General features: G+C 39.4%; 1 protein-coding gene across 1 annotated transcript in view; it reads left to right on the top strand.

The window, feature by feature from the left end:
- Positions 1 to 10372, top strand: part of PSME4 (proteasome (prosome, macropain) activator subunit 4) — a 106423-nt gene that overhangs the window by 35221 nt on the left and 60830 nt on the right. The window contains exons 7-12 of the mRNA XM_011950578.1: positions 193 to 267; positions 1950 to 2072; positions 3905 to 3997; positions 4612 to 4877; positions 8858 to 9044; positions 9670 to 9759. Coding sequence (XP_011805968.1) covers positions 193 to 267; positions 1950 to 2072; positions 3905 to 3997; positions 4612 to 4877; positions 8858 to 9044; positions 9670 to 9759 — 834 coding nt within the window. The remainder of the gene's footprint in view (positions 1 to 192; positions 268 to 1949; positions 2073 to 3904; positions 3998 to 4611; positions 4878 to 8857; positions 9045 to 9669; positions 9760 to 10372) is intronic.

The following is a 10372-nucleotide window of genomic DNA, read 5'->3' as shown; positions in this document are numbered from 1 at the left end:
GCCACTGCACTCCAGCCTGGGCGTCAGAGCAAGACTCCGTCTCAGGAAAAAAAAAACAAAAACAAAAACTAAGTCATAAACTATTTAAGTAGATTGCACTAATGATTGCTGAAAAGAACAAATGGAGGAGGGGTGTGACTATGACACTTCAACAACAAATGTATTAACTTTGTCCTTTTTGTTTACTTTCAGCAACTAGTAAATCTCTTTGCTCGATTGGCTACAGATAATATAGGGTACATAGATTGGGATCCATATGTACCAAAGGTAATTAACATTTTGGGGGAAAGCCAGTCATGATGGTAGGCACCTGTAATCCCAGCTGCTCAGGAGGCTGAGGCAGGAGAATCGCTTGAACCCAGGAGGTTGAGGTTGCAGTGAGCCAAGATCGCACTACTGCACTCCAGCCTGGGTGACAGAACTAGACTGTATCTGGGGAAAAAAAAAAGAACATTTTGAACATAAATACAATAGCGCCGACAACAATTCTATGTTGTAAAGGAGAAATGTTTTTTCTATGCCAGTTCCAAGTGGCACATAAAATTTTCTTTGATCATTAGTAAAAACATAAATAATTTACAGGGCTGGGTCCAATTACCTTTTCTAAAGGTAATTAGACCACATGAAGGTATCATAAATGTGTTTTCTTATGCAGGATATGAACTATGAGTATCAAAAGTAATTTGGAAAGTACTAAGTATATTATCAAGAGCATCGTACATTTGTACCTTCCAATGCATTTTGTGTATCTTATTTTGTTGCTCCTCTGCAGTGTGGCCCACTTTTTAGGTCACATTATATATTTTCCTATAGTAAATAAAGCTAGATGTTCCAGGTGTATCTTCAGTATTATTTCACCTGCAGTAGAATAACCTGTGGAGCTTCAGTAGGGCTGGGGTGGGATATCCTGGTGATTCTGATGCACACACTTACATTAGAGCAAAGCTGGGGAGCAGCTGAATACAAATGCTCTGTTTGCTTTTGCTTGTGATGTCTTCCTCTGTTGTTTGGCCATTAGAAACTAATTGAGGAAGAGAAATCGTTTCTTCCCACCTTTGGGCCCCTACCTATTGGTAATGATAGATTTGGAATATAAATTTAATTTTATTGTAATATAGTTGTTAAGTGATTGACTAAAATACAAATTCTTAGGGAAAAATCAAATCACCATTAAAATTTTGAAAGGGAAAGCAATCTGCTAGAAGATACTTGCATTTAGGTTGGTGCTGTTGTGCATGCTTGACATGGAATAGGAGCTTAGGAAAAAGTATTCGTGCATTTGGGACAAGAAAGGAGTCAAAATATTTCATGTTTAGCCACAGTATGTGTGTTTTTGCCTTTTTATATTTAGCCATAAATAATCACATTTTGTCTGTTCTTTGGATACATGGACACAACTGCTTTATGTCCTTGTGCCTGTGACCTTAGAGTGTCATACAGCACATCTGTTGATATTTATATGTAATTTTTAAAGAATAAAGCAAGTTACCAAATACTATGTAATTTCACTTAAAAACCCTTGTGATATGGCCGGGCGCGGTGGCTCAAGCCTGTAATCCCAGCACTTTGGGAGGCCGAGAAGGGCGGATCACGAGGTCAGGAGATCGAGACCATGCTGGCTAACACGGTGAAACCCCGTCTCTACTAAAAAATACAAAAAACTAGCCGGGCGAGGTGGCGGGCGCCTGTAATCCCAGCTACTTGGGAGGCTGAGGCAGGAGAATGGCGTGAACCTGGGAGGCGGAGTTTGCAGTGAGCTGAGATCTGGCCACTGCGCTCCAGCCTGGGCGACAGAGCCAGACTCCGTCTCAAAAAAAAAGAAAAAGAAAAAAAAACCCTTGTGATAAAATGAGAATATCTTCAGTAACACTAATATACAGCACTTACTAAGTTAAAGAATTATTTTGATACCTGCAAATATCCTTAATTATTGTTTTTTCTTTTAAAAGATATTTACAAGAATTCTGAGAAGCTTGAACCTCCCAGTGGGAAGCAGTCAAGTGTTAGTCCCAAGATTTTTAACAAATGCTTATGATATTGGACATGCTGTAATATGGATCACTGCCATGATGGTTTGTAATACATTATATTTGTTTTCTATAGTTTACCCCTATTTCGTGTTAACCTTACAAAAATTCTGGATAGTCACAGAAGTTGGTAACAGTGGCTTGGTTGGTGACGTGATTCTTGAATGTTTTCTGATGTCGCAAGCTCATGTATATCAAATCCAGAATATAGTGGTACCATTTTGAAATCTCCCTAACCAATAGACATTATAAATTGAGTCATAAATCTAGAGTTTTGAGGGATTTGCAGTGTCTCACATTTTTACTGTCCGGGAACCAGACTTGTAACCCAAAATACTTTCCCAAGGTAGGATTACAACTCGGGATTTGCATGTGCTTAGACTCCGTTATTTACTCACTGCTAATGTTCACATGAAACATTATATTGAACATAAAGCTTACTAACAAAGTAATCTTTGTGAAGGGAGAGATGTGAAGGATTATTTTGTTGACATCATTAAAGGAAAGTGAAGACATATCCACAAACTTAGATTTCAGTGTCATCTTTCAAATAAGAATATGAGGATAACTTTCTATTATAATTTTCTAGCTTATCATTCATATATTGCTTCTGCAGCTATTTCTTCGTATTCCGTTTTACACATTAGCTTGTTTCTGTGGAAAAGCCAATTTTTTTAATGTAAAAACAAGTTTACTTCTTAAATTTCACTGTAAGAAAAACAAATTTAAGTCCCCTTTGTTTTTGCCATTTTATTGTTAAACAGAAAAATCCCATTTTTTTACTCAGTAGGAGCAAACACTGAAGGATGTTTACTATCTTACATATGCAGTGAGTTGAAACTGGATTTTTGGGGGCTACAGAATTGGATAGCGATTAGTATTAGTTATTGTTTGAATGAGTTTTGCTCTGCTTTCTCACACAGTTCTCACTGGCAGCTTCATTTTGTGTTAAGTGTGAAAATATGGCCAAGTGCTATGGCTCACGCCTATAATCCTAGCACTTTGGGAAGCCAAGATGGGAGGATAGCTTGAGCCCAGGAGTTTGAGACCAGCCTGGACAACATGGCAAGACCCTGTACAAAAAAAACAAAAGTAAAGTAAAAAGCATGGGCATGATACCATGTGCCTGTGGTACTAGCTCCTCAGCAGGCTGAGGTGGGAGGATCGCTTGAGCCTAGGAGATTGAGGGCTGCAGTGAGCCATGTTTGTGCCACTGCACTGCACCCTGGGCAACAGAGGGAAACCCCCCCTTTTTTTTTTTTGAGAGAGTCTTGCTCTATCACCCAGGCTGGAGAGCAGTGGGGCAGTCTCAGCTCACTGCAACCTCCACCTTCCAGGTTCAAGTGATTCTCCTGCCACAGCTTCCCAAGTATTTGGGACTATAGGCACCTGCCACCACACCTGGCTAATTTTTGTATTTTTAGTAGAGACAGGGTTTCCCCATGCTGGCAAAGCTGGTCTCGAACTCCTGATCTCAAGTGACCTGCCTGCCTCAGCCTTACATCAGGTTTTTTATGCCTGATGTTAGCATTCTTGGTAATTTTAAGATGATAATCTTGGTGATAAATTTTAGTATCCAGGTTATTTGCTGCAGAACAGTAAAATACGCTGTTTGCTATCCCAAGTTGACAGGTATTTTTTTAGTTTTTTATGTTGGTTCAAGTAAGCTGCCCTTATTTGTAGTAGAATATTTTGAGTTGATTTGCATGAAGTTCATCAGGGAATTGTTTTTGACTCTTATTTAAAGGTAGAATTGATTTTTGTCATCAAGTTGACTATAAACTGTGTTAGTGATTTACATATAGGCTTGGGCCTGTTGACCTCTATTTTTACAGTATGATATGGGTACTGACATTTTTACTTTTTTATCTGGACAGGGTGGACCAAGTAAGCTAGTGCAAAAACACTTAGCTGGTTTGTTTAACAGCATCACATCTTTTTACCATCCTTCAAATAATGGGCGCTGGCTGGTGAGTAACTTCATTTTGCATTATAGGGCTTGGAATTTTAAAGATATGGTCATCCTTGATTATTGCCTATTGTGTGACCTATAATACATTTTCTGTCCTTCATAGCTTTAGGTATATGTAAATGCTTACATTTAAATTAAATTACTGTGTTGTAGAGCATATAAATTAAATAAGGCAATATCGGTGTGGTAACTGTTGACAACATGCCTCATTTTTGCAAAAAAATGGTAACAAAAATGGCTTAGAAGCATGGAATCATCTTTTCAGTTTTATCCTGTTATCTGTTTTTGTTGTTTTTTTAAGTTGGCCAGTTAAAATGGCTTTCATATAATGGAAAATTTATGTGCTAGCAATTTTTTTAGACTGGAATTTGAAACTCATTTTCATTATTAGGAATTTATAATAGGAATAAATAATAGGAATAAAAGAAATAATAATTAGGAATAATTAATTGGTAACTTTTAATTCTGTCTAGTTGTGCTTTGCAGTTCTTTGTAATAAGATAATATGAACTGTTATTTTAAAAATCTTTTCTCGAGAAGCTAGAGAGCAACCATGAATATCTATGTGGGAAAATAGACCCTACTTAGAACTTTTTGCTTCTGTGTCCCCAGAACAAGTTAATGAAACTACTTCAGCGGCTGCCAAACAGTGTTGTTAGAAGATTGCATCGTGAAAGATACAAGAAGCCCTCTTGGTTAACTCCTGTGCCTGATAGCCATAAGCTTACTGATCAAGATGTTACAGACTTTGTACAATGCATTATTCAGCCTGTCCTCTTGGCTATGTTTAGCAAAACTGGTAGTCTAGAAGCAGCCCAGGCTTTGCAGAATCTTGCACTCATGAGACCTGAATTAGTAATACCCCCTGTACTTGAAAGGTAAGTGGTGAGTGAGAGTCTGAGCCATAGCTAGGTTTTTCTTTTAGTCTGTATAGCTTGATTCTCTTTTCTCCTCTGTGGCTTCTTAGAGGAGAAGTAGGACATTTTAATGTAATGATTGGTAACTTGATAAAGATTTATTGGAAAGAAAAAAATTGAAATGAAATGGGTAACACATCTTTTGGGTTATTCACACATTTTAGTTACGAAAATTATGTGCTTATGAATTAAGATCTGGCCTTTTTTTTTTTTTAGATCAAAATGTTGAGTGTCATTAAGGATTGAGAACATGGTAGTGAAAGTGGTTTTTGGATTTCTTTCTTAGAATCAGTGATAGAGAAGAAAATTGTATTTGTTATTTTCATGTATTATATATTCAGGTGTGTTGTTTTTACAGAGTAAATTTTACTTTATTCATTTTGTTTTGTGTGTTGAAATGGTAAGGAAAACTCTTTACTTACCTAGCCACTGTCACAGAATAGGTGTGATGTACTTACAAAGAGAGAGATGGCTACTTTTTTTTTTTTTTTTGAGATGAAATTTTGCATTAGTCCTCCAGGCTGGAGTGCAAATGCGCAATCTTGGCTCACTGCAATCTCCACCTCCAGGGTTCAAGCGATTCTCCTCTCTTTACTTACCTAGCCACTGTCACAGAATAGGTGTGATGTACTTACAAAGAGAGAGATGGCTACTTTTTTTTTTGTTTTTGAGATGAAATTTTGCATTAGTCCTCCAGGCTGGAGTGCAAATCTTGGCTCACTGCAGCCTCTGCCTTCCGCGTTCAAGGATTCCCCTGCCTAAGCCTCCTGAGTAGCTGGGATCACAGGCGCCCGCCACCACACCCAGCTAATTTTTGTATTTTTAGTAGAGACAGGGTTTCACCATGTTGGCCAGGCTGGTCTGGAACTCCTGACCTCAGGTGATCCACTCTCCTTGGCCTCCCAAAGTGCTGGGATTGCAGGTGTGAGCCACTGCGTCCAACCTACTCTTAATTTTTTGAGAGCAATTTTTAAAATAATTTGTTCAAGAGTAAATTACTTACGCTTTCTGTTGTACCTCTGCTTCCTCTACTGGCTGAACTTAAGCTTTATGATCTCTCTCTAAATGTTTTTGTCAAATATAGAGGAGGAATGTTAGTTTTTAGAACCCAGAAGGATCTAGCCATTGAGTTCCATAAAAATTTGTCCAAGGTCCCTAGTGGTAGAATTCAAACTATAACCTCTTTCCTGTCTTATTGTTGAGACAGAATAAGTATTGGTCATATTTACTTGGGGAAGAGTACCATGTTCAAGGTCTTAACCAAAATGGACCTCCATTATCTATAATTTTCAGCTGTTTATGCTGCCTTACCTGCCCTCATGGCCATAAATATTCAAGTTAGACTGTACTTCATTTTCCCAATTTATCTTATTTTTACATACACATCTTGGGGCATTGAAACTCTTGCAGCATATAGAACTTAATTAGGAAATGGAGTGGGGGAGATAGGCAGTTTCCCGTCTGTCTTCAACCCCCGTATTCTTTGCTTCTTGGCCTCCACAGAGTAGCAGAAGCTAACAGTTAATGGCAGGTTCCCTGATGCTCCCTGGAGAGGAGGGACTTTATCTGTTTGCTTAGCTAAAATTTTGAAGTTTGGAGTGTTTTTGATGTTTCTTTTTTTTTGGGGACAAAGTCTCGCTCTGTTGCCCAGGTTGGATGGAGTGCGGTGGCGCTATCCCGGCTCACTGCAAGCTCCGCCTCCCAGGTTCATGCCATTCTGCTGCCTCAGCCTCCCCAGGAGCTGGGACTACAGGCGCCCACCACCACACCCGGCTGATTTTTTGTATTTTTAGTACGGGGGGTTTCACGGTGTTAACCATAATGGTCTCGATCTCCTGACCTTGTGATCCGCCCGCATCGGCCTCCCAAAGTGCTGGGATTACAGGCGTGAGCCACCGCGCCTGGCAGTTTTTGATGTTTCTTTACTTCCCCTTTGTTTTGTGATTTTCAGCTGGTTAATTATGAATAGTGAGCTAAATTCTTAGTAGAAAGAACAAAGCTTATAAATAAATAGACCCATCACATTTTTCTTTAGTCCTAAAATTTTGGACAAATTTAATATCAGCATATTAAGTGATATTGAATGCTTGGCCAAGATAATAAACCAAATTGACAATACAATGACATTTTTTGAGATTTTCAATTGTAATTTTGTGCTGTTTTGAAGTGGCATGACCTTTTTAAATTTTTATTCTTTTATTTATTTATTTTGAGACAGACTCTTGCTCTGTCACCCAGGCTGGAGTGCAGTGACATGATCTCAGCTCACTGCAACCTCCACCTCTCGGATTCAAGTGATTCTCCTGCCTCAGCCTCCCGAGTAGCTGGGATTTACAGGTGCCTGCCACCATGCCCAGCTAATTTTTGTATTTTTAGTAGAGATGGCGTTTTACCATGTTGGTCAGGCTGATCTTGAACTCCTGACCTCAAGAAGTCCACCTATCTTGGCCTCCCAAAATGCTGGGATTACAAGTGTGAGCCACCATGGCCAGCCAAAGATTTTATTTTTAATAAAAGCAAAACTTTTTTAAAAACTAAAAATGTAGGAAAAAAATTTTAGATGCTTAGTTTTACATCTCCAAGAAAGCTTCTGTTCAAGAGTTTGGTATGTTTTCTCCATTAAAAAAAAAAAATAATAAGTGACTAGTCTGGCTCACGCCTGTAGTCCCAGAACTTTGGAAGTCTGAGGAAGATGGATTGCTTGAGCTCAGGAATTTGAAACCAGCCTGGGCAACATGGCAGAACCCTGTCTCTACAAAAAAAAAAAAAAATACAAAAATTAGCCGGGAGTGGTAACATGTGCCAGTGGTCCCAGCTACTTGAGAAGCCAAGGTGGGAGGGTTAGCTGATCTGGGCAATGTGGAGGCTGCAGTGAGCTATGATCACACCACTGCACTCCAGCCTGGGGCAGAGTAAGACCCTGACTCCAGGGTTGGGGGTGGTCAGGGGAAAGAAACAGTGGAATATTTGTAACTTGTTATTCCACTGACTGACCATTAGATTAGTATAATATAGATTAGGACATCTGAAATAAAGCAGTATCTACCAGTTGATGTTCTTTTGGGTTTTTTTTGAGACAGAGTCTTGCTCTGTCGCCCAGGCTGGAGTGCAATGGCATAATCTTGGCTCACTGCAACCTCCGCCTCCCAGGTTCAAGCGATTGTCCTGCCTCAGCTGCTGGAGTAGCTTGGATTACGGGCATGCGCCACCACACCCCACTAATTTTTGTATTCATAGTAGAGACAGGGTTTCACCATGTTGGCCAGGCTGGTCTCAAACTCCTGAACTCAGGTGATCTGCCTGCCTTGGCCTCCGAAAGTGCTAGTGTTACAGGTGTGAGCCATCACACCCCGACCTCTACCAGTTTGTGTTCTTTTTTCACTGTGGAATTTGCATGGAAAGAGTTGGTAAGGTAGCAGGGGATTAGGGACATATGCAATAAATAATCTGTGTATGTTTCCTTTATTTGTGTACAGTAGTGTCTCCCCTTATTGGTGAGGGATGTGTTTGAAGACCCCCAGTGCATACCTGAAACCATGGGTAGTACTGAACCCTATGTATACCATGTTTTTTTCACATACATGCATACCTGTGATAGTTTAATTTATAAATTAGGCACAGTAAGAGATGAACAACAATCATAAAATAGAACAATTATAAAAATACATTGTTCAATATAGTAAAAGTTATGTGAATATGGTCTCTCGTTCTCAGGACACTGAAATACTTGGTTAACCTTTGTTAACTGAAACTACGGAAACTGCATATAACGGGGCTACTGTAATTCTGTTAACTTTGATAGCAGATTTTCACTCTGAGTATTTTGCTGACTTATAAACCTTTAAGTCAAAGTACAGTTTATGAATTTATAATATTTAATGTATTATGGTATTATGCATATCTGTGATGGAGACTTTAAAAATTCTGTTTTCAAACTGTAGAACGTATCCTGCATTAGAGACATTAACAGAACCTCACCAGCTCACAGCCACTTTAAGTTGTGTAATTGGAGTAGCCCGCAGTTTGGTATCAGGAGGCAGATGGTTTCCTGAAGGTCCTACACATATGCTACCTCTGTTGATGAGAGCATTGCCTGGGGTGGATCCAAATGACTTTAGTAAATGCATGGTGAGTATATTGATGATTATACACTCTATATTTAGGTAGGAGGCAGAGTAACTTCTCAGTGACAAAAGGTTGGAGAACTTTGTGCGTAAGTCTAATATAAATATGAAAATAAATGTTGTATAACTTCATTATTAAAGTAAGTTATTTATTTATTTATGTAGAGATGGAGTCTTGCTCTGTCACCCTGACTGGAGTGCAGTGACATGATCTCGGCTCACTGCACTGCGATCTGCCTCCTGGGTTCTAGTGATTTTCCTGCCTCAGCCTCCTGTGTAGCTGGGATTATAGGCACACGCCACCACGCCTGGCTAGTTTTTGTATTTTTAGTAGAGACAGGGTTTCACCATGTTGGCCAGGCTGGTCTGGAACTCCTGACTTCAAGTGATCCACCCACATTGGCCTCCCAAAGTGCTGGGATTACAGGTGTGAGCCACTGTGCTTGGCCGACAGCTAGTTAATTATGAAGATTCTTAAAAGTGTTTAATTCTAAATGAGGAATACCCAGAGAAACTTGTGGGATTCTGATCAAGATAATTTATTGGGGTAATTTGTTGTAGTTCATGGTATACTTGTATTGCTGAATTAAAATTATGTAATGTTGAAAATCCTTTGTATCTTTCCACAGATCACATTCCAGTTCATAGCAACATTTTCTACTCTGGTGCCTTTAGTAGATTGTTCATCTGTACTACAAGAAAGAAATGACCTCACAGAAGTAAGGGTATTTTATGGTTATAAAAGGGCTAAGATGTTCTAATTATTATTGCATATGCATAGTAACACTTCACAGTTTAGAAACAACTTGGGAAGTAAAATTACTATTTCGTGACTAGAATGGTACATATGGAGGGCCAGGACATCATTGGCAAGAGAGTCTACAGAGCACCCATCATAGGAGGTGGCTCAAAAATAGGCCGTTTCTATAAACTTCTGACATGTGGAGGTGTATTTCAGTTTTATGTCACTTTTCAATGTTTTGTTAAGCAAAAAATGGTGATATTTTATTTTTCCATCATCTTAGGTTAGTAATAAATCTGTCCAAGGGATTGACATCTAATGAAGAAAGATTTTCTTCATTTCCGTCTGGCTTTTTCAGAACTTCTCTCTCTCTTTTTTTTTTTTTTTTGAGACAGACTCTTGCTCTGTCACCCAGGCTGGAGTGCAGTGACATGATCTCAGGTCACTGCAACCTCCGCCTCCCGGGTTCAAGTGATTCTCCTGCCTCAGCCTCCCGAGTAGCTGGGATCACAGGCGCCCGCCACCACACCCAGCTAATTTTTGTATTTTTAGTAGAGACAGGGTTTCACCATGTTGGCCAGGCTGGTCTG

This window comes from Colobus angolensis, unplaced genomic scaffold, assembly GCF_000951035.1.
Source record: "Colobus angolensis palliatus isolate OR3802 unplaced genomic scaffold, Cang.pa_1.0 Scaffold309, whole genome shotgun sequence".
Classification (NCBI taxonomy): Eukaryota; Metazoa; Chordata; class Mammalia; order Primates; family Cercopithecidae; genus Colobus; species Colobus angolensis.
Note: the sequence above shows the minus strand (reverse complement) of the source record. Positions and strands in the feature narration are given on the sequence as shown.